General features: G+C 43.7%; 1 protein-coding gene across 2 annotated transcripts in view; it reads right to left on the bottom strand.

The window, feature by feature from the left end:
* wdfy3 (WD repeat and FYVE domain containing 3) overlaps positions 1–27,775 on the bottom strand; it is a 490,874-nt gene that overhangs the window by 136,451 nt on the left and 326,648 nt on the right. For both annotated transcript variants that reach the window (XM_038791772.1, XM_038791773.1), the window contains 3 exons: positions 26,212–26,311; positions 21,444–21,604; positions 5,924–6,153 (listed from right to left, as the gene is read on the bottom strand). In XM_038791772.1, the coding sequence (XP_038647700.1) occupies positions 5,924–6,153; positions 21,444–21,604; positions 26,212–26,311 (491 nt within the window). The remainder of the gene's footprint in view (positions 1–5,923; positions 6,154–21,443; positions 21,605–26,211; positions 26,312–27,775) is intronic.

Below are 27,775 nucleotides of genomic sequence, written 5' to 3'. Positions count from 1 at the left end.
GCATTTAAATTGTACTTTTAACACAGTAAAATGGCCCAAAGCACTTCACAAAAGTGATATCAAACTAAAGTTAACATCGAGCCACATAAGGGGACACAGGACAGGACTAAAGGCTTGATTAAAGTGGTAGGTTTTATATAATTTCCTAAAATCAGAGAGATAGAGGGGTTTAGAAAGGGAATTTCACAGCTTAGGACCGAGGCAGTTGAAGTTACAGCCATCAATGGTGGAACAATGAAAAATTGGATTTGTAAAACCGACCAGGTTTGGAGAAGCGCAGATCTTTGAAGGTTATATAAGGTTGGAGGAAGTTACCAAGGTAGGAAAGATGAATGACTGGTAAAAAATGTATATCACCATTTATTTCCTGTACATAGACAAAGTTATTTCAAAATGGGATGCACATTTTGAGATTGTCTTTGAACACTTCATAAGGTAGAAAAATATAAAAACCATGTTTTGGCCAGAATATTAATACGTTACACTTATATCTGCATTGCTGTTCTTAGCTCATTTATTCCATGTAGTTACAACTTCCAATAAAGACCTAAATAGAATGAATGATTACAGTTCTGGAAGTACATGTGGTTTTCGAAAAAAATATTTCTATTCAAATTTTTGATATTTCAACATAGCAAAGAAAAAACAACAGAAACCACCCCCTCCACTAACCCTCACCAAGCACCCTACTGCCCCCTCCCCCCACAAACAGCTGACGGTAATCAGCTCCTTAAAATGTAGTACAAACAAACCCCATCTTTTATAGGTCCCCTCACTCGACCCCTCAAAGCAAATTCACCTTTTCCAGATACAAAAACTCGGACGAGATTCCCCAGCCGCACGGGTGGAGCAACTGAGCTCCACCCCAACAGGACCTGCCTGCGAGTGATCAGCGAGGCGAAGGCTAAAACCCGCTCCCGCCTGCAGCTTGGGCAAGTCTGACACTCCAAATATGGCCCCCAGGGGACTGAGCTTCAACTCCACGTGCAAGACCTCTGACAGGGTGAAGAATGACCTCCAAAATTTCTGCAACTTGGGGCAGGACCAGAACATATGCGTGTGATTGGCTGGGCCCATCCCACACTGCTCACAAGTATCCTCCATGCCTTCAAACAACTGGCTTATCCTCAATTTTCAGATGCGCTCTATGTACTACATTTAGTTCCATCAACCCCAGCCTCGCAAACTAGGTTGAGGCATTCATCCTCCGCAGCACATGAGATTGAGGCATTCATCCTCTGCAGCACCATAATCCCTCTACCAGCAGCTCTTTTCCCACTTGACTTTAACCCCCTCCAGAGACACCATATCCTCCTCCAAAATCGCCGGGATGACACCCCACCAGCCCCATCAGCGACAGCACCCCCCCGTCCAACAGCGAGGAGGGTGGTACCACCGGAAAAGTTGGAAAGAGATTTTCCGTGAAGTCCCCTGCCTGCATATGCTTGAAAATCACCCCCTGCGGGATCCCAAACTTCTCCTCCAAGTGCTCCAAACTCACAAACTGCCCTTCTAGAAATAGGTCCTTCATTTTTATTACGCCTTGCTCCTCCCATCCCCGAAACCTAGCATCCACCCTCACTGGCTCCCTCGGATCGGCAACAACCTTGACTCCGCCTCTAACCTAAAGTGCTGCCAAAATTGCCTCTAATATTTTTATAAATAATTTTTATTCACGTTTTCACAAATTAACAACAAAAACACAAAGAAATAAGAACAAAACACTCCTCCCTATTGCACAAGTAATAAATTTACAGAAATAATCAACATATAGGCAAATATACACGCCCAATCAAGAAAAACAAATGAACCTTCACACAAGCCGCCCCACCCATCCCAAACTCCCCCCCCCCCCCCCCCCCCCCCCCGGTTGCTGCTGTTGCTGACCATCACCTAACGCTCCGCCAGGAAGTCTAGAAACGGTTGCCACCGCCTGAAGAACCCTTGTACCGATCCCCTGAAGGCAAATTTGCCAATCCCCTTAAGGCAAATTCGACCTGCCTCTAATATTTTTAATGTGGCCACCACCACTGGACTCCTGAATATTTCCCCGAGGAAAACGGGTTGCCAGGGCCTGCAGCCCTGACCCATTACGAGAGGCCTGCCTCCATCCTCACCCACAAAGCCTCCGGCTCCCTGCTCTAACCCCACACCTTCTCCACTTTCGCTGCCTAATAATTACACATCAGGTTTGGAAGGGCCAGGCCACCAGGCTGTCGCCCACACAAACGACACCCCCATGAAAAACGTCCTTGGCAAGACTGGTAGGCGCTAAAATAAAAATAAAAAACGCAGCAAAATATTAATCTTAACCGGCTGCGCCAGCCTGCCAATGATAGAGGAAGGCTTCCTCACCTCAATAAATCCACCTTGACTTTACACCCATCAGGCTCGCAAAATTCAACTTATGAAGCCGGGCCCAATCGTGAGCCACCAGAACTCCCCCCTCACTAGCCCCTCCATTTATTCGAGTACCTCAGTACTATGCCTAAGGGCTCTATTGCCAGTACATGTAGGAGGGGGTACATGGGGCACACCTGCCTCATTCCCCTATGTACTGCAAAGTACCCCAAGTTCACCTCATTCGTGCGAACACTTGCCTTCGATTCCTTATACAACAATTTAAACCACACCACAAACTTGGTCCCAATCCCAAATCTCTCCAATACTGCAGACAAATAGCTCCGCTCCAAACAATCAAACACCTTCTCCACATCCAACGCCACGTCCACCTCCCTCCCTTCTGCCAGAGAAAGAACTACATTCAACAGATGCCGAACGTTCAATGACAACTGCCTGTACTTTACAAACACCGTCTGATCCTCCCCATCGCCTTCGGGAGACGCACCAAAATCTTTGCATCCACATTCAGCAGATATTGGCCTGTACGACACACACTGCACCGAGTCCTTATCCTTTTTTAACAGCAATGAAATGGATGCCTATTCTTTGTCTCTGGCAACGCTCACTTAGTCACCGCATCCTCAAACATCTCCACCAACAAAGCGCCAGCTTATCCAAAAGCTTTTTACAAACCTCCACTGGGAAATCATCTAGCCCCGGTGCTTTCCCAGCCTGCATCCTCCCTATTGCCACCCGCATCTCTTCCATCCCCACTGGCTCTTCTAACCTTGCCCTCGCCTCCTCTCCTGCTTTAGGACACCCCAACCGGCCCAAAAGCTCCCTAATGTCTGACTCATCCTTCAGAGGCTCTGACCTATACAACTTTTTATAAAACTCGTCGAATGCCTTACTCACCTGCCACCACCAACTCCCCTGCCCTATCCCAAACTCGAAAAATCTCACTCTCAGCCACCTGCTTCAGAGCTGGCTCACCAGCAAATGGCTAGCCTTCTCCCCATACTCGTACACTGCCCTCTTTGGTTGCCTCAACTGCTGAACCAGCTTTACTGTGGACAGAAGGTGAAACCTTGCATGTAATTCCTTTCTCCTCGCCAGTAGATCCAGAGGAGGATCCTCCGCATACTTTCCATCCACCTCCAAAATTTCCTCTACCAGCCACTGCCACTCTTCTCTTGCCTCCCTGTCCACTGGAACCTTAAACCAGATGATCTCACCCCTTAACACTGCCTTCAACGCTTCCCACACAGAACACATCAGCCTTCCAGTTACCATTTTGCAGCCAATGGGGAGTACCAGGAAAGGCTCAGGCATACAGAAGACAGGAACTAGGAGTGTCCACAAGTGTGAATATTTGACTTTTGTATGGAATATTGGATATCTGATCTAAAAAGTTAATTTGGAATATTTGTTTTGTGGTGGCTTTTATTTCAGTATTGTGGCCAAGAAATCCCTGTGCTGGTTAGTAACAGAGGAAAGCTAAATTGTTGGATTTTTGGTGAATGGAGAATTGGAGTTGCTTTCATTGGTACTTCACTCAATCAAGCCAATAACAGTAAGCCAGAAATCTTTGATTGTAACTTCTGCTCCCATTTTCTTTCTGTTCTTGACTTGTGACTTTTTTTGTTTTTGGATGGCAGCTGTTCATGATTCTGCCATTCACACCTGCTCTAGATAGATCTTTATTGACATATTACAACTTGCTTTCGCCTTGTACGACCAATCATTTTATTGTTTAATCTCTCCTGCTTTCCACCCCACGAGAGATCTCTTCTTTTCACTGTTTCTGTAAGAATTAAAAACCAATTACATCTCTACATTTCCCATATTCTGAGATTTTAACCTGGTTTCTCTCTCCATTAGGTTGCTGGACCTTAATATTCCCAGCATTTTCTGTTTTTGTTTCAGAAAACAGATACTTTCAGAAAAGGGGAGGTGGTATTGTTAATGGACGAGTAATCCAGAGACCTGGGTTCAAATCCCACCACGGCAGATGAAGAAATTTGAATTTAATAAAAAATCTGGAATTAAAAGATTGTGGTAAAAACCCATCTGGTTCATGAATGTCCTTTAGGGAAAGAAATTTTCCACATGCTGGCCTAGCCAGCGAATCCCACATCCCTTGAACGAACATAATTTTTTTTTTCCCCAACTGCTTGTCATTTCCTGGTGACACGGGCTGTTGTCATTGTGATGGTGAAGTAGTGCAGGATGAGCAGACCACCTCAAATTGGAAGACAGGTTCTGGTGGGTACTGCAAGGCTCTTTCAGAGGGGTCTGGGCAGTGAAAGCACTTTTTAAGCACCCCAATGGTCTGCTCAATCATGTCTTCTGTGGCAGCATGGCTTCATTGTAACCATTTTGACCCTTGTGGGCGCTTTGCACATTGGAATCATGAGCCAAGTGGTTAGTGATTAGCCTTCATTACCCTGATTTGTCAGAGTGGCTCAAATGCTGAAATGTAAATCCACACATCTCTTTTTTGATCCAGCTCCCCCTTTAAAATTGTACTACTTAGTTTATATTGCTTCTCCTCCATTTCACCACTGTCGGCATCCTCTTGAAGATTGCTGGTATCCTCCTCACTGTTTTCTATACTTCCAACCTTTATGTTATCAGCAAATTGTGCCCCATTACCAGAGCCCAGGTTAGAAAGAACAGTGATTCTAATACTGACATCTGGGGAATACTACGACACACATTCTCCCAGTTTGATAATGAACACTGAACCACGTGAGCGACCTGACAGAATCCCTGAAGTTGGAAAAGGTTAAGTTCACTCTGCGGGGATCGGTAGATGGGTTCATCCGGAGGTGGAAACTGTTCAGCAATTTCTTAAAGGAGAATCGAGGGGTCGGGGGGGGGGGGGGAGAGGTCGGGGGGGGGGGGGGAGAGGTCGGGGGGGGGAGAGGTCGGGGGGGGGGGAGAGGTCGGGGGGGGGGAGGGGTCAGGGGGGGGGGAGAGAAGAGAAGGAGGACATTAAAATGGAGAAGGAAGGGCGAGTAAGGGGGTGGGGGGAATGGTTGGTGTCAGGGGGCTAGAGGGTTGCAGTTTTTTATTGGCTTGATATATTGTTCTTCTGATATTCTGTGTATATTTGTTAAATGCCCTTGCATAAAATATGAAAAAATTAAACAGCTTACCACTACACTCTCCAATTTCATACCAATGCTACCACTACATTATCCCTTTAATTCCATAGGCTTCAAAATAATGGGCTCTCTAGCAATGGAAGTAGTTAATTCGCCAGAAATGTATTTTAAAACCAACCGCTTTCACGACTGAGAACTATCATGTATAAATAATTGAACAAAACAAAAGTCCTACCATAATAAATTATGGTTTTGGTTTGATGACATTCATGCATCGTGTACTATAGCAGCAAAAAATAAACTACAAGCCTAACAGAAATAAAGATATAAGAAACAGAAATATTATGAACGATTAAAATAAGTTTTTGTGCAATACCCCTGCATTGTTAAGAGGACAATATTATATTGGCTAATTTGACATAGCTACCATATAGTGGAAAGGTTTTCAAAAATTATTTCTTCAGACTTACCTTCCAACATAGAGACAAATTAAACAATGGGCCAGGCAGCCAATAAATTCTTGATCATGATTGCCAGGTCCAAGTATAAGCGTGCGGTTGACTGTCAGGATCCGTAAAGAGTCTAAAAGGGCAACTTGTTGGGGGACAGTCTTATGTGGTCTCGATAACTGGTACAGTATTGTCCGATTCAGGCAATGGTAAATCGGATCCAGAGACAGTCCTTGGGACCTCCGTTTAGACTAGACGAAAAAAAGAGACTAACATGAATGATTAAAGATCTTTTAAACTTTAGAGTATTTCAGCATTTCATTCTTACTTTGCCATAGCTATAAAAAAATTGAAGTTAGAAATCATTAGTATGCTAGCATACTGCTGATTCTGCTTGAAACATGGCTCTACAAAATTGAAACCAATTAAGAAAAGGTCAGTAAATGCTCATTTCTGTTCCAAATTTGAGTATCCAATGGATGTTATCTGTGCATATATATCTTATATATTCTATTAAACTTTGTGTAATATACAAGGCACAAATTCCAGCCCATGGAGTTATAAAACTACATATTTACAACATAGAAATGAGCCGTTCAGCTCAATTAATCCAAATGGATATTTACACTCCAAGTGAGCAAATAGTTGTAGTCTCGTCCCTACTTTCTTTTCATACCCCTCTGATTATTTTTCCTTCATCCAACTATTCAATCTAACCTGTTGACATAGTTTTTGCTTCACTAGCAACCTTGAGCATAGCCTCGACGTTTCTGTGAAGAAATTTCTCCTACACTCTGTTCCAAATCTCTTGCATTCTATCCCGAAGTTGTATCTCCAGCCCCTTGTGCTTGAACCCTCAACAATCTACTATTTATACAGAGGCAAAATACTATGGATACTGGAAAATATGAAATACAAAACAAAAATTGCTGGAAATACTCAAAGTCAGGTAGCATCTGTGGAGAGAAACAGATCAATGACCTTTCATCAGAACATACTACTTCTATCTAAACTGTGCCAGCTTCTAAATTAAAAAAACTTCTGTCATATTGCTCCTATTGTAGAAAGTTCCCACTTTTCAAATCTTTCTTCTAATGTGTATTTTTTCATTGCAAGCAGCATCCTAATTAATCACATTGTAGCCTCCCCAAGTCCCCAATATCCCTCCTAGCGTGTGTGGTGATATGCATCACTGTAGATACACAAGGGGTTAATGTAAGTACACATAGACTAGCTAGACACTAGAGGGAGCACCAGAGACATGACACACAGACATTCATCCAATAGGTCAGTAAGATAGAACACGACCAATGGGCATTCACGATACACACAGAGGTGACACTACCACAGGGGGGCATTACACCAACCCATATATAAAGGACACAGCACACATGATCTTCCTCTTTCCAGTGGAGACACTCAGTGAGTATAGACACAGGGTTGATTCAATATCACACCCACCATGTGGATTGTAGCAGACTAGTTCAAGGAACCTTTTATCCTTCCTGATGTTATGACGCAGGAGGCCATTTGGCCCGTTGTGTCTGCACCAGCTCTTGGAATGAGCATCTTATTCTCTCATCTAATCATATAACTTTGCAGTTTCCTTTCTTCCCTTAAAGACTTAACAATATTTCTGAATTTTTATCACCTGTGAATTTCAGCATTACTTCTGCTAGACCTATACCCAGTTCATTAGTATGTATGGTGAACAGAAGTAACCCCAGAACTGAACCAATATAAATATAAATGTAGATATACAAACATATAAAAATGGCCCTCAATTCCTACTCTGTCAATTTTTCCTCTGAATCAAATTTTCATAGTTTGCTATCCTCTCCAATTCTACATCTATTGGTTTTTTCTGGTATTCTCCAACGTGCCGTACTAGTTTGTCAAAGGTTTTGCTGAAATCCACATTTAGAAATACTGTGGATGGTAGTGTGTCAACAGTGTCTGTTACCTCCTGGTGAAATGGGTATAGTGGTTGGCAATAATTCAACTAGGATATTCAGACTGCAATCTTGTTATATTTCTTTTCACATTCTCCCCATGTCTGCGTGGGTCTCACCCCCTACAACCCAAAAAGGTGAGCAGGATAAATGAATTGGCCATGCTAAATTGCCCCTTAATTGGAACAAATTAATTCGGTACTTACATTCATATTTAAAAAAAATCTTGTTCTAATATGTGACCTGCAAGTGAAATTGACGTGTTATAATTGCAGCCTTCATCAGCTGTGGGAGATGGAGGATATAGACAGGTCTGGTCAAGAGTTGAGGAGGAGACAGATGGAAAATGGGGAAGAAAAAGAGTGACAAATATTTAAAAAAAAAATAAAAAATTTAAAGTACCCAATTAATTTTTTCCAATTAAGGGGCAATTTAGCATGGCCAATCCACCTACCCTGCATATCTTTGGGTTGTGGCGGTGAAACCCACGCAAACACGGGGAGAATGTGCAAACTCCACCTGGTCAGTGACTCAGGGCCGGGATCGAACTGGGACCTCGGCGTGGTGAGACAGAAATGCTAACCACTGCACCACCGTGCTGCCCCAGTGACAGATATTTTTGAAGTACCATAGGATAACAGCTCAGACTCTTCAACTCAAATCATCTCTGCCAGCAGTTTAACAACTTAAAGCACGTAAATGAGTTTTAGTTGCGGACAGAGCCTCAGTACAGACTACAACTAGAGAAACAAGTCAGGGGCACAATAACAAAAGAAGTGCACATTATTACAAGGGTAAAAATTTTAGTAAAACAGCAGAATAATGCAGAAAAACTGGAGTGAGGACCATTGGGACAAAAATCGGCAAACAGCAGGAATAGGGGACAAAAATCGGCAAACAGCAGGAATAGCCAAGAGCAGAATGAGACTGGGAGGGAGCATGATAAAAATGAACAAAAACAATTCTAATTCACATTTTCTATTGAGATTTCAAATAAAAATTATATGAAATCAAAATTATATGTGCGTAGATTCAAGATAAATAATGCTTTTCAGGTTACTGCCAAAAGTAAAACAAGGCTGACTGCCCAAAGTCAAGTGGGTACATTGGCAAGAATTTGAAATAAAACTGCTGTGAAAAAAAAGCCAATTCCAAGCTCAAAAGACATGCTGGATCTTTTTTCCAGTATCTTTACAGTACTATTAATCAAACGTGTATTTTTGAACAATGGAAATACTCATAACAATTATCAACAGAAATATTTTATGCAAGTCCATAGTTCTCAGCTCTTTGCCATATGATTCCCTTTATTGGCTCACAATTATAACATCCCATTCCTACATCTATCTCTCGCTTATCCCATACTAAATTTATTGCAATTCCATTATTCAATAATGTTTCTTCATCCAGTGGAACAGTGCTTACTCACACTTCCATTACCTGTGGTCCTAATTATATCCAATTTAGATATATTAGGAAAAGATGCATATTTTTAAAAAAAGATTAAAAATGCAAGTGAATATTTTTAACTGACTTATCGAGATTTGTTCTTAATCAAGAAGTATAATTATCTGGAGCCCAGTACCACGTACAGGTTGCTATCCATTCAGATCTGAAAATTACCCTCAGAGGATGAGGCTAGTGGATATTTGAGGATTTTCATAGGAAAAAAAATAGTCCATTCCATCCTTTGAGCCTGACCTGCATTGAATTAGGGCACGGCAGCTATGCATCTGAACTATCCATCTGCCTTAACGTTATATCTTTTTATACACCTGCCTAGCAAGCCCCATTGATCTCAGATTTAAAATGTTTGAGGTTTACTGCTTTTTGTGGGTGGGAATTCCAACCTTTGTGTGAAGTACTGCTTTTTAACTTTTCTGCGAAGGGAGCGGGGCTGTAAAGAGCGAGACCTCGGCGAGGAGAGTGGGGCTGTAAAGAGCGAGACCTCAGTGAGGAGAGTGGGGCAGTAAAGAGCGAGACCTCAGCGAGGAGAGTGGGGCTGTAAAGAGCGAGACCTCAGCAAAGAGAGCACTGTGTAAAGAGCGAGACCTCAGCAAGGGGAGCGGTGTTCAAAGAGCGAGACCTCAGCAAGGAGAGCAATGTATAAAGAGAGAGACCTCCGCAAGGGGAGCGGTGTACAAAGAGTGAGACCTCAGCAAAGGGGAGCGGTGTACAAAGAGCGAGACCTCAGCAAAGAGCGCAATGTATAAAGAGAGAGACTTCAGCAAAGGGGAGCGGTGTACAAAGAGCGAGACCTCAGCAAAGAGCGCAATGTATAAAGAGAGAGACTTCAGCAAAGGGAAGCGGTGTACAAAGAGCGAGACCTCAGCAAGGAGAGCGATTTATAAAGAGTGAGACCTCAGCAAGGAGAGCGATGTACAAAGAGCGAGACCTCAGCAAAGAGTGCAATGTAGAAAGAGTGAGACTTCAGCAAGGAGAGCGATTTATAAAGAATGAGACCTCAGCAAGGAGAGCGATGTATAAAGAGTGAGACCTCAGCAAGGAGAGCGATGTACAAAGAGTGAGACCTCAGCAAGGAGAGCGATGTATAAAGAGCGAGACCTCAGCAAGGAGAGCGATTTATAAAGAGTGAGACCTCAGCAAGGAGAGCGATGTACAAAGAGCGAGACCTCAGCAAGGAGAGCGATTTATAAAGAGTGAGACCTCAGCAAGGAGAGCGATTTATAAAGAGTGAGACCTCAGCAAGGAGAGCGATTTATAAAGAGTGAGACCTCAGCAAGGAGAGCGATGTATAAAGAGCGAGACCTCAGCAAGGAGAGCGATGTATAAAGAACGAGACCTCAGCAAGGAGAGCGATTTATAAAGAGCGAGACCTCAGCAAGGAGAGCGATTTATAAAGAGTGAGACCTCAGCAAGGAGAGCGATGTACAAAGAGCGAGACCTCAGCAAGGAGAGCGATTTATAAAGAGTGAGACCTCAGCAAGGAGAGCGATTTATAAAGAGTGAGACCTCAGCAAGGAGAGCGATTTATAAAGAGTGAGACCTCAGCAAGGAGAGCGATGTATAAAGAGCGAGACCTCAGCAAGGAGAGCGATTTATAAAGAATGAGACCTCAGCAAGGAGAGCGATGTATAAAGAGTGAGACCTCAGCAAGGAGAGCGATGTATAAAGAGTGAAACTTCAGCGAGGAGAGCAGGCACCACTACACTTCATGAATTCCTGGCAGAGGTCCTTTGGGATGGAGAAAGAAGAACAGTAGGAGTTTGACTTTTATGCCCTAGGCCCATACAGCGTAGCCTGGTCGCCAGTTGTCTTGGACTCCCTTACCACTTGAACAAGACCGGCCCCTGTGGTAGCTGGTGTGCAACTTTCACCCCACATTATAGGAACTCGCACACTGAATCTTCCACACCTTTAAATGAAATTACAATATGTAGATGATGTTTGTGTCTGCATGCACTCTGATGCTGAACTCCAAGCCATTGTCAACACCTTCAGAGGTGTACGAGAACCTGGATGTGACACTAAACATCTGTAAAACAAAGGTCCTCAAACGTTAAATACTGCTTTTAGTGTGCCAGCGCAGCCGTTGGCTACCTGAGGAAATGTGTTTGAAGGCAAGAGCCTCCTATCCAGTACCAGGCTCATGGTCCACAGAACAGTAGTGATAACCACCCTCCTCTACGGCTCAGATGTGGACCATGCACAGAAGGCACCTCAAAACCGTGGAGAAATAGAACCAGCTTTGCCTCCACAAGAGCCTGAAAATCTAGTGGCAGGATAAGTGCAACAATGTCAGTGTTCTCGCTCAAGCCAACATCCCCAGTATCGACCATGCTCAATCAGCTCTGCTAGGCGGGCCACATCATCCACATGCCACACTCCTGAAACAAACTTCACACAGAGATTCAACATGGCAAGCGAGTCCCAGGAGGATAGAGGGAACGTCTCAAGGACACCCTCAAAACCTCCTTGAAAAAGTGCAACATTCCCACCACCGCTTTGGAATCCCTGGCCTAAGACCTCCCGAACAGAAGAAGATGCATCCGGAAAGGAGTTGAACACCTTGAGTTATGTCACCGAGTTCAAGCTGAAGCCAAGCATCGACAGCGAAAGGTGTTTGTGGCAACATGCTTGCCCCACCCATACGCTCCTCCAAACATGATCTGCCCCACCTGTGACAGAGACTGTAAGTCATGCATTGGACCCCTCAGTCACCTGAAAATTCATTTTTAATGTGGAAGCAAGTCATCCTTGAATCTCAGGGATTGCCTAAGAGGAGAAGTTTTCAAATTTCACTCCTGAATATCTTTTTTAAGATTTTAAAGATTAAGGTTTAAACGTTATGACCCCTCGTTGAGACTTCCCCACCAGAGGAAACAGATTCTACAGATTGACCAGCCACAGCGAGCCTGGAGTGACGAGTGGGACGGTTAGATGTGGGAGAGGCCGAAATCGGGAATCACGCTGGGCGCCAATCGGTTTCCAATCTAACTGGCCCACTTCCGATGACGGAAAACCAATAATCACTAATTAAGACCATTAACAGGAAGAATCCCTTATTGAACGGGCACCCATGATCTAACCAGCAACCCAGCGAGTGGTTATGTGGGTGCCATTTAATACACCTATTTAAAAACGTGAAGCTTGCGAACCCACTGCTGTGGGGATTTGAAGAGGTGAGTAGCCATTTTGGAAATAAGGCAGTCAGCCTGGGGTCACCGGGGCCACTCCCCCAGTGCTCGGGTGGGAGGTGAGCCCCTGTGGGGGAAGGGGAGAAACGGGCTCAGTCATGGGGGAGGGTGGTCGCCCGAGCTTTGGGGAGGGGGGGTGAGGCAGTGCAGCACCCGTGGGTCCGCTATGCCACCCCCCAGATCGTGTATACCTGTAACAGGGGCAGCTCCAGTCTGTCTGTCCCTCCGAACACCTACGTGACAGAGTCCCATCCGTGGTAATATGGTGAAGGTCAGTTCAGCCCTCACTGGCCGCGCAGCTGAAGGCTAGTGGGAATTGGCAATTTTAGTAATGTGATCACTTCACAACTCACAAATGGATTCCGGTGGGTAGACTTGCCATGAAGCAGGCGAGTGTTATTGTCTGGCATTCCAATCAGGCTGAGAGGCCTGAACACCGGAGGCATCAACACCACAGAGGCATTGACCAGCATCCAAACACCCATGATCTAGCCCGTAGCACCGGGAGACATCCTTGCGACCAGAAGGTGGGTATGTGGACTGGGGAGGGAACCAGTGACAGACGACGTTACCAGCGCCCACTGCCCATGAACCACTGTTGCGGCCAGGGTGCATAACAGGGTAGGTTGGATGTCATCCGGAGGGAATGCAGGAAATGTGAGGGTGGGGGAGGCATGGGAGACATGAGGGTACCGGGGTGGAAGCCATAGCTGATTGTCTGTCTCACTCTCTCCAATTCCTTACAGATATCACATCATGGACCCCGCAGAAGCTGCCCTCTCGGTGGCAGGCCCAGGCAGTCAGACGCCGGAGAAGGCGGCAGCAGCAGTTTCGATAGAGGCTCGAGGTAGCGGCCCATGCGCAGAGCCCCACCCCACAACCTGAGGAGCCGGCCACCCATGAGGCCGGATAGAGGCCCAGAGGGAGAGGCTAGCAACGGCCCAAGGTGTACAGGCGTCGCTGGTCCTTCGAACAGATCACAGACAGCATGTGCTGCAGGAGGTTCCTCCTCAATAAGGAGATGGTGTGGCACATGTGTTATGTTCTTGTGGACTTGGCACCACGTGGAGGAGCATACCCTCTCCTAGTTGCCATCAAGGTCACAGCAGTCCTGAACTTCTACACCGGAGGATCATTCCAGGGCTCGAGTGGGAACTTGTGCGGCATATCCCGACCAACAGCCCACAAGTGAAATCATGGGTGCGCTGTTTTCCTGGCAGCTGACTGCAAACATTGGTGGACCAAGCCCACCAAGATGCTCGGCCAGCAGGATTCTCTGCCATGTCGAAATGCCCCAAATACAGGCACACGCTGCCTTGTGAACACAGGGCTGTCCAGGAGCGCCCTTCATCAACGGGAAGGGGCTCCACTCCGTAAAGTTCAACATGTGTGTGACCACCACCTGAAGATCATGTATGCGTGTGCTCGTTTCCCTAGTGGGCACGACAGCTGTAGCCTGGGGCAGTTGGAGATCCGCAGCATAAGGGACCCCCCAGGGTGACCGGCTGGCTCTTGGGAAATAAAGGGCACTCGTTTACGATCTGGCTAATGACGCCATTAAGGAGGTTGGTGGCTGATGTGGAAACCAGATAAACTAAGCCCATGTGGCCACCTGTGCTGTCATTGAGCTGCACATCAGACTGCTTAAAATGTGGCTCCGATGCCTCGACCGCTCAGGTTGTGCACTGCAGTACAACCACCCCCCCCCCCCCCCCCCCCAAAGGGTCGCCTGCTTTGTGGCCCTGCACAACCTGCCACAGCAGCGGGGTGACATGTTGGAGGTGGGGGAGGAGGAACATGCGGCCAACTCCAAAGAGGATGAGGAGGAGCCAGATCAGGTGGGGCTGGAGGACGAGCTCGGGGATGACCTGTGGGACCAGCCGGAAGTTGGAAGGCAGGCAGAAGCAGCAAGAGTCTGGCACGCCCCGAGGACAAGCCTTCATCCTCACCCGCTTCTCATAAGGTGTGGCTTCGCCCATCACAAGGGATGGAGGTAGCATCTTGCTTACCACGTCCTGTGGTCTCTGATACCCCTGGAGGGCATCCTGTGGACTTGCCGGTGGCACATGCCTAACTGAGCCACCCTGTTAGGAACACTGACCTGAGTCGTGCCGTTTTCTGAGATCACCTCGGGATAGAGGGGCAGCTGGATTGAGCTTCGGATACCCCTGCATCATCTGGCTGGGCCAGCCCTGGCGGCTCACCAATGTCTGCACCATGATGTTGATGCCCTCAGCGATGCCCTCTGTGGGCAGGTCATGCTCTCAGTGGATCATTGATCATAGAATTTACAGTGCCATCGGGTCTACACCGGCTCTTGGAAAGAGCACTCTACCCAAGCCCACACCCTATCCCCATAACCCAGTAACCCCACCCAACACTAAGGGCAATTTTGGACAATAAAGGCAATCTATCATGGCCAATCCACCTTACCTGCACATCTTTGGACCGTGGGAGGAAACCGGAGCACCTGGAGGAAACCCACGCACACACAGCGGGAAAGTGAAGACTCCACACAGACAGTGACCCAAGCCAGGAATCGAACCTGGACCCTAGAGTTGTGAAGTAATTGTGCTAACCACTATGCCACCGTGCTGCCCAGTGCTTTGGCGATGTCCACCTACGTCTGGGACACAGTCCTCAGCCACCCGGACATGCACTGGAGTGTCTCAGCAATGCCCACCTGAGACTGGGACATGTACTTCAGAACCCCGGCAAGGGCACTGGCTGACCTGTGGCCGACCCTCCGAGCGCCTCGGGGGGAACGGGGTATCCCATTTGGGCTCGACCATGCCCATGAACCTGGCCAGGATGGCATTCCCGGATCGTGGAGATGGTCTGTGCAGTGGCACAGCTGCATGCTGTCTGGGGTTTGCTCTGCAGGATAGGTTTGAGTGCTGCTCCCCTCCTTATTGGTGAGCTGCCGGCCGCCGTCTGGGCGAATCAGCCAGCGGGACAGTCAGTTACAGCATGCAGCCCGTGGGTTTCGTGTCTGCGTAGGTTTCCTCCGGGTGCTCCAGTTTCCTCCCACTGTCCAAAGATGTGCAGGTAAGGTGGATTGGCCATGATAAATTGCCCTTATTGTCCAAAATTGCCCTTAGTGTTGGATGGGGTTACTGGGTTATGGGGATAAGTGGCCTAATTAACGTTAGATACTGGTGACGACCTCACCGGTTAACATCCAGCATTTCCTGCTCGCTACCACGCATAGAACTAATTTGGGTAGCTCACGCCCTACATAACTGCACCCTTTCGATCCCTTTCAAATTTCTAAAAATCTCAATTAAATCAACATCTAGAAGGCCAGCAGAATTTTGACCAGAAAGTTTCACAGTATATATTATATTTAATTTTTGAAATGGAATTACATAAATTTTATCTGCAGAGCCTTGGAATTTGATTAGATAATAAAATAAGAAACTCAAATCAGTTTCAAACCAAGCTCTCAATTTTACACCAACCTCCATTCTCCACCAGATGGTGCAGGAGCCAGGCATTCTCCTCTCCTGCATGGCTAACCCATTTTCCATTGTATTGAAAATTGTTATTTCAGAAAGACAACCAGGCAGGTATTTATTTCTGCACTCAAATCTAGTAATCCAAATGTAAACATGCACTGACCAGATTAAATGGATCACTAATTCAATCATCATTCTTATACAGAATAAGAAAATGTAAGTAAATGTTAGCCACATGTCAGAATAGGTAAATTAGGCAAAATGTTAAGTTTCGCGAGCAAAAAAGACATTTTCTGTTCATATTTCATAGTTCAGTAACGAACAAGAAAAAGCTGCTCCACAGTGCAGCGGGCATACAACGTCATGCCTGTTAATGACTAACCTCTGCCAAATAGTTTTGTATAGAGCAAAACATTTTCTATTAAATTGATAGTACCAATATGTCTAGTTTCCTTAGAACTGATTTTCTGATCTAATCATATTAGGTGTTATGGTTTTTCATATTTATGTATCATAATGGACTACTCTTGTACCCTTTTCCATGATTCTAACATAGAAACATTACATTTACAAACCTGATTTCTGTCTTCATCTTCAAATTAAGAATTTATATCAAAGAAATCCATGTTATACATGTTATGTTTCAAAATAGATTTTTTTTCAAATCTTTCATTTTATTTTCATTTCTCATACTTTTCTAAGTCTCATATTTATTCTTTATCCTTTACTCTCAGCGTCACTTAGACTACAGCCTTCTCTCGTTCACTGATCTTTAGTCTTCCAGTGAAATGCAAGGCTATATATGAGCCAACAATGCTTTATGGATTCTGCTATGCCCATCACACCCACAATTCACTGTATGCTTCCCTTCAATAGGTCTACCCTGCTCGTAACATCAAGACCACCTTGGACACAGTCATCGGCAATCTTCTCCTTGAATAGAGCGTGCCATCACTCCGTGACCTCTCTACATTGCTGAACGTGGTCAATCACCCCAATCCTTCAACACTGCCATTCCTTAATGCTTCAACTTTGCAAGACTTCCTTTTGGTCTTTTTACTAGGCTACATACTACCCCTAAATGCACCAAAAGACTTCTAACTACAGCGGAATTGGTAGTGTAGTATTTGATTATTCAATTGTTCGGTGTTTGACTTTGTGGGTCTGTTCCCATTGTGATATTACTTAAGCCTAGGTGTGGTTACCGAGGAACAGAAACCAAACTGAGACAAGAAGCTGTAAGCATTAGAGTTCAGGCATTTTAGAAGCACTTGTAAATAAAGTTATGGACAGGGGAGAGGTCGGATGATTCCTCCTTTTTCCCAGCTCTTCGCTGACAGAAGACAAATGTGTTTTATTAAAAAGAAAAAATGTTTCAATCCGATAAGTGGTGGAACTGTTAACAACATAAATGACAGTTTTTTTCCTTAAGTTTTCAAAAAGGATAAACTATTACTCAACACCCAAAAGGTATTTGCAACCACACCCACACACACTCATGATGGTGGTTCTAAAAACGGAAGCATGCACTTAGATCTCAGAAGTCTAAACATTCACTGTCACTTTCTTCTCCTGAGATGAAGACTTAAAATGCTGCACACCTCTGATTCCCTTTTGCTCTACTGAAGAAAGAGAGTCTGGAGGTGAAGACGTAATTGTAGTGGTTTACCACTTGCTTCACTTCATCACGGTGCAGTCGAAATCTTGCAGCTAAAAACCTGGTTTTATTCTTTACATAGATAAGTAAAGGCTAACACGTGAATTAGGAGCAGGAGCAGGCCATTCAACCCACCAAACCTGCTCCGCCATTTAACAAGATCACGGATGATCTGTTTGTAACCTCCTGCTTACTCCCGATAACTTTCAGCCCTTTGTTAATCAGAAATCAGTTTAGACATGCCTTAGAAACATTCAAAGAATCTGCTTCCACTGCCTTTTGAGGACACACTTTCCAAAGATTCACGACCCCGGGAGAAAAGGTTTCTCCTCATTTCTATCTTAAATAAGCGACCCCTTATTTTTAAATAGTGACCCTAGTTCTGGATCCTCCCACAAGAGGAAACATCCTCCCACACCAACCCTGACATGACTCCTCAGGATCTTAAAGCTTTCAATCCAGTCCAACATCATGGATGTCAGTCTTCAATCAATTTCATAGAATTTACAGTGCAGAAGGAGGCCATTCGGCCCGTTGAGTCTGCACCGGCTCTTGGAAAGAGCACCCTACCCAAGGTCAACACCTCCACCCTATCCCCATAACCCAGTAACCCCACCCAACACTAAGGGCAATTTTGGACACTAAGGGCAATTTATCATGGCCAATCCACCTAACCTGAACATCTTTGTGACTGTGGGAGGAAACCGGAGCACCCGGAGGAAACGCACGCACACACGGGGCGGATATGCAGACTCCGCACAGACAGTTACCCAAGCCGGAATTGAACCTGGGACCCTGGAGCTGTGAAGCGATTGTGCTATCCACAATGCTACCGTGCTGCCCATGTGATATCAAGAAATGGCTGCACTGGATACTGTAAGGGCTATGTGCTCCTACAATATTCCAGCAATAGTACTGAGGTCATGCGTGGCAGAAATTGCCATGCTCCTAGCCTTGCTGTTCCAGTACAATTGCAACACCAGCATCTACCCAGCAATGTGCAAAATTGCCCAGATATGCCTTGTCCAGAAAAAGTAGGATAAATCCAACCCTGTCTACTCTCGAACATCAGTAAAGTGAGAAGTCTTACAACACCAGGTTAAAGTCCAACAGGTTTGTTTCAATTACTAGTGATTGAAACAAACCTGTTGGACTTTAACATGGTGTTGTAAGACTTCTTAATGTGCTCATCCCAGTCCAACTCTGGCATCTCCACATCATCAGTAGAATGGTGGAAGGGGTCATCAACATCACAATCAAGCAGCACCTTCTTAGTAATAACCTGCTCACTGATGCACAATTTGTGTTCTGCCAGGGCCATTCAGCTCCTGACCTCATTATAGCCTTGATTCAAACATGGACAAAAGAGCTGAATTCCAGAGGCGAGGTGGGAGTGATATCAAGGTCTGTATTTGACCGACTGTGACATCAGGGAGCTCGAGCAAAATTGGAGTCAATGGGAAAAATCTCTGTGCTGGTTGCAGCCATACCTAGCATAGAAGGTAGATGGTTATGATTGTTGGACATCAGTGATCTCAGCCCTAAGGCATCATTGTAGGGGTTTCTCAGGCTAGTGTCTGTGGCCCAAACATTTTCAGCTGCTTCATTAATCAATTCCTTCCATCATCAGGTCTGAAGTGGGGATGTTCACTGATGATTGTACAATGTTCAGCACTATTCATGACTTCTCAGATACTGAAGCAGTCCATGTCTAAATGCAGAAAGACCTGGAAAATATCCAGGCTTGGGCTGGCAAGTGTCAAGTAACATTCAAGCCAGACAAGTGGCAGGCAATGACCATCTCCAACAAGAGAGAATCTAACCATCACCCCTGACATTCAATGGCATTACCATCGCTGAATCCCTCACTATCAACATCCTCAGGGATGACCAGAAACATAACTGGATTAGCCATATGAATGCAATTTAATTTTTTTCTCCCTGTGGAACATGACATATGGGCAGACAGTAGCATATGGCTAATGCCACTGGATAAGCAACAGAGGCGGAGGCTAATTTATTACCAAGGGAATGGAGTATAAAAATAAGAAAGTCCTTCTAAAACTATACAAGGCACTAGTTATACAACAGCTGAAACACTATGAACAGTTTTGGTCCGCTTATCTAAGGAAATATATATTGGCATTGGAGGAAGTCCAGCGAAGGTTGATCCTGGGTATGGAGCAACCTTCTTAAGTAGGTTGGGCCTGTACTCATTGGAGTTTAGAAGAATGAGAGGCGACCTCATTGAGACATCTAGGATTCTCAGGGAGCTTGATGAAGTAGATGCTGAAATGTTGTTCCTTCTTGAGGGAAAGTCTAGGAGCAGAGGTCATTATCTCAGAGTAAGGGGTCACCCATTTAAGACAGAGATAAGGAGTAATTTCTTCTCTCAAAGGTTAGTGAATCTGTGGAATTCTTTACCACATACAGCTGCAAAGGCCGGGTTGTTAAGTATGTTCAAGGCTGAGGTAGACAGATTTTTAACCAGCAAGGGAATCAAAGGTAATGGGAATAAGGACAAAGTAGAGTTGAGAATTATATCAGATCAGCCTCGATCTCATTGAATGGTGGAGCAGACTCGATGGGCTAAATGCCTTACTTCTGCTCTTACATCTCTTGGCCTCTTGTTCAGGAGCATGAGACCATGAGATGCAAGAGCAGAAGTAAGTTCAAATCCCACCATGGCATCTGGTGGAATGTAATTAATAAATCTAGAATAGAAGGCTGGTCCCAGTAATGGTGACTTTGTTGTAAAAAAACATCCACTAATATCCTTCAGAGAAGAAAATCTGCCATCCTTACAATAACCCCAGACCCACAGCTATGTGGCTGACTCTTAAACTGCTCTCTGAAAGTAGCAAGCCACTCAGTTATGGCCAAATAGGGATGGGCATCAAATGCTGGCCTTGAAAGAATAAAGAAAACAAATAAAGATATAAATTTGATAGATTTTGTACAGGGTTCAGATAATTGTTTTTAAATTCAGGGATCTAAGGTATATTGCTGTCTACACATATAAGCAATTCAAAACACAATGTTACTTGTGGAATCAGCATAGAGATTGTTAGCCTGAGGTGGCCACAGTGGAGCAGCGAACGGGTGAGGGCTGCTGGGGAATGAGGATGGGGAACCTGCAAATCATGAAGAAAACCCAAAAATGTTCTGTTATTCTGCAGAATGATGCATGACAGTCACAGAACAACACTGCGCAAGGATATACATGCATTCACTTCAACATAATTTCTATTCAAGATTTAAATGAACTTAGTATTGACGAGTACTCCTAGCCGGAATCCACAACAAATCAATTTAACAAATTAGTTTAATTACTTAAACACAGCACTTTAACAGCATCCTGGTTGCATGCGTAATGTGAAATGGGCAAAACGATTAATCATTTAATTGCTAAAGGTTTCAAAGTGAAAGGCCATTGGAACATAAAATACTCTATTAACAGGGTCCTCAAGCTGTTAGCAGACTACATTTTTGGGAGGTTTACAGTAAGGTCACACAAATCATTTTGTGAATTGAGGTAGTTTTCAACTTGTGGTGCATTTCTCTCTTGCCTCAAAGTGCTGGATTATTTTTTTTTAAAGCACACAAATAATGGCATGTACTTTGAACTTGTCATTATTTTGTCAACAAAATTTAGGACTGTTATCTCATCTCAATTGCTGACTGGCCTCCAATGAAATTCCAGCATTCTGTATTTCCCCTTTTTCATTTTCTACATTTAAATATAATTAGTTCCATTTTAGCATATTGGAACGTCGATTTAATGTTTCTTTAGACTCATTCATGATATCAACTTACCTGTCCTATCAATTGAATAATAAAGTCAACTACCAGTTTGGACTCCTTGCTAAATATGCCTTGCCAAAGTTTATCCACGAGTCTCTGTGTGAAGTAAAATACATTGTTCACTAATATGTTGTAACTTCCTCCACTGGTAATAGGTAATGTTGCATCTTCACCTGCAAACCATGAAGAAAACCCAAAAATGTTCTGTTATTCTGTAGAATGATGCATGACAGTCACAGAACAATACTGCACAAGGATATAGATGCATTCACTTCAATATCATTTCTATTCAAGATTTAAATTTTTAGTTACATAATTTGTTTTTCAATGTCAAGTTTTTAGACTATTGAGGTGAAGCATCAAAATTAAAAATTTCCTTCAATACCTTTCAAACACTAAGTTTACCTATTCGCCATGTTAAAATTTGCCTTGGTTAGCTGTTCATGATCAAAATATGAAGACCATGCTCATGGAATTTGGGTTGATTGGAATCAGCTGCAGGAAAATTAGTCTTTGAAGGAAAGGAGCTGGAATTCTATCTGGGAAGATTCAGAGCTGTGAAAGACCTTGACTGAAAACACTGCTGTATGTGCTAAGTGGACTGCCTTGTAAATCAGTAAGATCTATCTTTGTGTCTGCTATTTAATATGTAATTTGCACCTTACATTGACCGCAGTTTGGCTGTTAATTCATATTTAATCTATGTTGATTTTGGTTTGTTGAAGTAAAAGTTATAAAAGACGTAAAATTGAAATCTTATCCATCGATTGTTTAGTAAATTTGGTTCCTTTGTTGGTCTCCTCTGGAATCATTCATGAAATTTTCTGGCGGCCCAACTTTTCCAAATCATCTTGACCGTATACACTGATGGTTAAGACTCCAGTCATCGGTTTTGATCACACATTTGCGGGCAGCACAAGTGATTAGCACTGTGGCTTCACAGCGCCAGGGTGCCAGGTTTGCTTCCCTGCTGGGTCACTGTCTGTGCGGAGTCTGCACGTTCTCCTCGTGTCTGCGTGGGTTTCCTCCGGGTGCTTTGGTTTCCTCCCACAGTCCAAAGACGTGCAGGTTAGGTGGATTGGACATGATAAATTGCCCTTAGTGACCAAAAAAGGTTAGGAGGGATTATTGGGTTACGGGGTTAGGGTGGAAGTGTGGGCTTAAGTGGGTCGGTGTAGACTCGATGGGCCTCCTTCTGCACTGTATGTTCTATGTTCATAAGGACACAAAAAGGTAGTGGTAGTAGGGGATATTACATTGAGGAGAGTTGATACTGTTCTCAGTAGCAAGGAGTGAATGTCCAGACAGCTGTGTTACCTGTTAGGGTTTGGGACATCTGCTCAGGGCTGGAGAGGAATTTGCAATGAGATGTGGAGGATCCAGTGGTCGTGGTCCATAGAGGTACCAATAACATAAGCAGGATAAGGAAGGAGATTCTGCATAGTCAGTATGAAGAGCTAGCCACCAAATTAAGCAGAACCTCAAAGGTAATAATGGCTGGATTATTACCCGTCACATGAAAATTGGCATTGGAAAAGATAAGAGTAGGGAAATTAATGCATGGCTCAAAAACTGGTGTGGGAGAAGTGGGTTCCAGTTCATTGGACACTGGCATTAGTACTGGGGAAAGTGGGATCTGTACCGTTGGGACGGTCTACACCTGAGCTGTGCAGGGGCTGATGTTCTAGTGAGCCGTTTAACTAGGGAAGCAAGATCATTTTAACTGAATCATGTCGGGCAAGCTATCAAATTTGGAAAGGTGTAATAAACTAAAGAGCAGAGGCAAGGCAAGAGAGAAAGATACTAATATGGGAAATGATAAACAGATCATGACAGGAAGGGTCCGAGGGTACAAATCTAAGAGTAAATAAACAGATAAGGCTAATGCTACAGAAATAATAAAAGGACAAAACTAAAGGCTCTGTATCTAAATGCATGTATTATTCAAAAGAAAACAGATGAATTGATCGCATAAATAGAAATGAATAACTATGATCTGATGACCATTACAGAGACATGGCTACAGGATGACATAGACTGGGACCTGAATATTGGAGGGTGTGAGACATTGAGGAAGATATGAAGTTAGGAACAGGTGGAGAGGTGGCTCTGATAATTAATGATGGGACTAGCATATTAGAGAGGGATGACTTAATTTCAGGAAACTAGGATGTAGAAGCAGTTTGGGTTGAGATGAAAAATGATAAAGGCAAGAAGTCACTTGTGGGAATGGTGTTCAGGCTCCTATTTGGAACCACATGGTAGGACAGTGTACAGAATAAGAGATAATGGGAACTTGTCAGAAAAGTACAATGATACTCTTGAGGGATTTTAATCTTAAAATAGATTGGAAAAATCAGATGAGCAAAGGTAGCGTAGATGAGTTCATAGAATGCTTTGGCATAGTTTCTTCGAACAGCACATTCTGGAGCCAACCAGAGGGCAGTCTACACTTGACCTGGTATTGTGCATTCGGATGGGATTAATTGATAACCTCAGTGAAGGTACCTTAATACCTAGGTAGTAGCGATCATAATATACATTCAATTTGAGGGATAGAAGAGTGTGTCCAAGACTGGCATTTAAACTTAAATAAGGGCAATTATAAGGACATGAAAGCAGAACTAGCTAAAGTGAACTGACAAATGTGCTTCAGGGATAGAATGATAGAGGTTCAGCGGCTGGCATTTAAAGGGATATTTTAGATTATACAGAATAGATACATTCCAATGAGAAATAAAAATTCCAAGGGGAGGACCATTATCCATGGTTAACTAAAAAAGTTAAAGACATGAATAAACCTTGTGGAAAAAGCATATATTTGCGCAAAGATGGGTGGCAGGTCAGGTATAAAACACTGGTAAGGCCACAACTGGAATATTGTGTGCAGTTCTGGTCGCTACATTACAGGAAGGACGGTATTGCTCTGGAAAGAGTGCAGAGGAGGTTGACAAGAATGTTACCGTGGCAACATTCTTGTCAACCTCCTCTGCACTCTTTCCACAGGAACACCGTCTTTCCTGTAATGAGTCTCTTCTGTATATTCTAAAATATCCCTTTAAATGTTAGAAAAGTGTAGTCACGAGGGTTATTTTCCTTGGAATAAAGAAGGCTGAGGGGTAACTTAATTGAGGTATACAAAATTATGAGTGGAAGAGATAGAGTGCAGAGGATAAAATTGCTTCCCTTGGTGCAGAATCCTAGAACCTGGAGACGTAGATTCAAGATAAGTGACAAAAGTTGTAGAAGAGACAGAAGGAAGAACTTTCCTTTACGCAAAGGGTAGTGGAAATCTGGAATTTGCTGCCCGAGTTGGTGGTAGAGGCAATGACTCACAACCCTTTTTAAAAAGTACCTGGATCGGCATGTTAAGTGCTCTAAGCTACAGGGCTATGGACCAGGTGCAAGAAGGTGGAATTAGAAAGGACACCCGAGTGTCCTCGGGATGGCGTGGACAAGATGGGCTGAATGGTCTCTTTCTGTGCTGTAACTTTTGTATGATTTTATGAAATCAATAGTAAGAACATCTGGCAGAGGTAAACATTTGCATTGCTTCTTTTAGTCAATGGAGCAGAACTTTATAGTAGCTTCAGTAAAATATTTTGAATCTGAACATGATCACTGGACAACTAATATTAAGTAACTGGACTATAATATCCAGTTCAGATGTCCTAAATTCACTAACAAGGGACATTAAAAACCCAAGTGCACAAGATATTTTTGTCGCCGCAGTGACTCAGGAGCAAAAACAAAGTTCAAGACTGAATGCCATAAACTCAGCCACCAATTAATAAAAAAAATCCCGATCATAAAGAAATACCAGCAGCATTCAATCTTTCATGTCTTAACAAAATCTGGAATTTCAATTTTTAAAAATTCATTTTTTGGGATGTGGGCATTGCTGGCTAGGCCAGCATTTATTGGCCATCCCTAATTTCCCTGGAGAAGGTGGAGGTGAGCTGCCTTTTTGAACCGCTGCAATCCATTTAGTGTAAGTACATCCACAGTACTGTTAGGGAGGGAGTTCCAGGATTTTGACCAAGTGACAGTGGAGGAATTGCGATATATTTCAATGATGTGGGGCTTGATGGGGGAACTTGCAGGTGGTGACGTTCCCATGCATCTGCCTGCCCTTGAACATCATCTTGTGGAAAACAGAAGCTTCTACATTTACCAAACTTATCTCTAGCTATGGACTGAAACATGTTATTTTGCTTAAAAACATATGAGCAAATATTCTAAATTGTCAAAAAAGTGTCAGCATTTAAAAATCCATGTAAATTGAGCAAATGTCACTCACGTTAGTGACAATGGAAATCTATTTTTATATGTAGTCTTTAATTCAGCACTAGAATGTTTGTGATCACTAAACCTCAGATTCCCACATTTAAGCTGTGCATTCATATAAGGGCATAGTGTAGGTTAGATGGCCTTTAGTTTTTTTCCATGTCGGTGCAACATTGAGGGCCGAAGGGCCTGTACTGCGCTGTATCGTTCTATGTTCTATGTTCTAACTGCCGACTGACATCTATTGGTAGGCTTTGTATCGTTACTGGCGGTCAAAACCGTAGCCTTCTTTTGGCTAACAACCAAAAACATATCCAATGCAAACAACTCTATTTTATAACTAGTAAAGCCGATAAATCCCAAGATACAAAATAATCTGAAAACATAGATTCATACATATTTAGCACTTTCCATGAACAACATTTTGCTGCAATTCACGCAAATTAGACAGTTTGGCTTCAGCATTGGCTGAAGGAACTGTATTCAGACGCACCTAACAAAACATCTGCTGCTAGTAAGTGATCCATCACACTGTCCAAGATGCAAGTTTGAAATTCTTTTTGCTGAGCCCTTGTTGATCTATCAGGTGAAGCCTTGAAAACAAAAACAAAAATCACTATTACGCTTTTTATTGTCATTAAAACATATGCCACAGTTGTGATTGAGAATCTCTGGTTAATATTAGATAATGGAACATGTTTACTGGAGGAAAACCAAAAAAACGATGGAAAAATTCAGCACCGGCAGAGAAAGAACAGAATTAACATTTCAGGTCATGATCTTTCATCACAATGTGGAAAAGTTAGAACTGTAATAGTTTTTAAAGAGGTGCAATGAGGAATGTGGCAAAAAAGGGAAGGTCTGTGATTGGGTGAAAAGACGGGAGACATTATGTGACAAAAGAGTTGGTGGAAGCCAAAGGGAATGAAAATGGGACAATAAAGAAACAAACGATGGGTCCAGAGGAGGTATAAATCACGGAGCAATGAACAGGTGCCACCCAAATGCAAAAACAAGATTAAGAGCAAAAATTGCAAAGAAAAGGAGACAAAAAGGTAATGTGGGGGGTGGGGAGGAGCAGGGGTGGCATTATGTTCTAAAACTGCTGAACTGTGTTGAATCCAGAGGTTGCAAAGTGCCTAATTCAAAGAAGAGGCACTGTTTCTTAATCCGGTGTTGAAAGAAGTACATGCAATCTACTGCTTCACCTGAAGGAGTGATTGGCACCTTAGATGGTGAGGAGGTACAGGACAGGGCATTACATCACCTGCACTGACATCAAAAGGTGGTGGGCCGGTGTTGGAGATTTATTGAGGCATGGAACGCTGAGAGAGATGGGGAGATGATGTGTTTGGTGGATGACGATCTTTTGAATATGCAGCCTGTGGGGTTGAAGGCGAGGAGAAAGGGGAACCCTACAGTGGGTCTGGGAGGGAGCGGAAAGGGTGAGAGCAGAAGTGTTAGAAATGGATCTAACATAGTCCAGAGCCATGTAAATCAGGGTTGGGTGGGTGGTGGGGGAATCCTTGGTTGAGAAAAAAGCAGGACATATCAGAGACGCTGGTATGGAAGGTTGCATCTTCAGAACAGATGCAACAGAGACAGAAAAACTGGGAGAATGAAATGTATTCCTTAAACAGTGTGAGGCATCATTGAAAAATTCTGAATTTTTACTCTGAATTCCAAGATCCAAGACACTCATATATGTGAGAAATAATTACCAGTCTGGACAATGAACTTTGGGGAACACTACAGTCCACCATCCTCCAATTTGAAAAAAATGATGATTTATCATGGCTCTCTGTTTTCTATGCTTAAGCAAACATATTTTGAATCCAACCGTACACTGATCTTCCCATTTATATTTTAATTTTATTAACCAGATATCAATTTGTAAACTGGCAGAGGTTTTATCTTGATCAAGTGAGCTGATCTCTTATTTAAGCACCAAAGTCGATGGAGGTGAAAGAATGAGAAGATATCTAAAATGGTCAAGAAAATAGACATAGAACATAGAACAGTACAGCACAGAACAGGCCCTTCGGCCCTCGATGTTG

Source organism: Scyliorhinus canicula, chromosome 3, assembly GCF_902713615.1.
Source record: "Scyliorhinus canicula chromosome 3, sScyCan1.1, whole genome shotgun sequence".
Taxonomy (NCBI): Eukaryota; Metazoa; Chordata; class Chondrichthyes; order Carcharhiniformes; family Scyliorhinidae; genus Scyliorhinus; species Scyliorhinus canicula.
The sequence above is the reverse complement of the archived record's forward strand: the minus strand, read 5'-3'. Positions and strand labels throughout refer to the sequence as shown.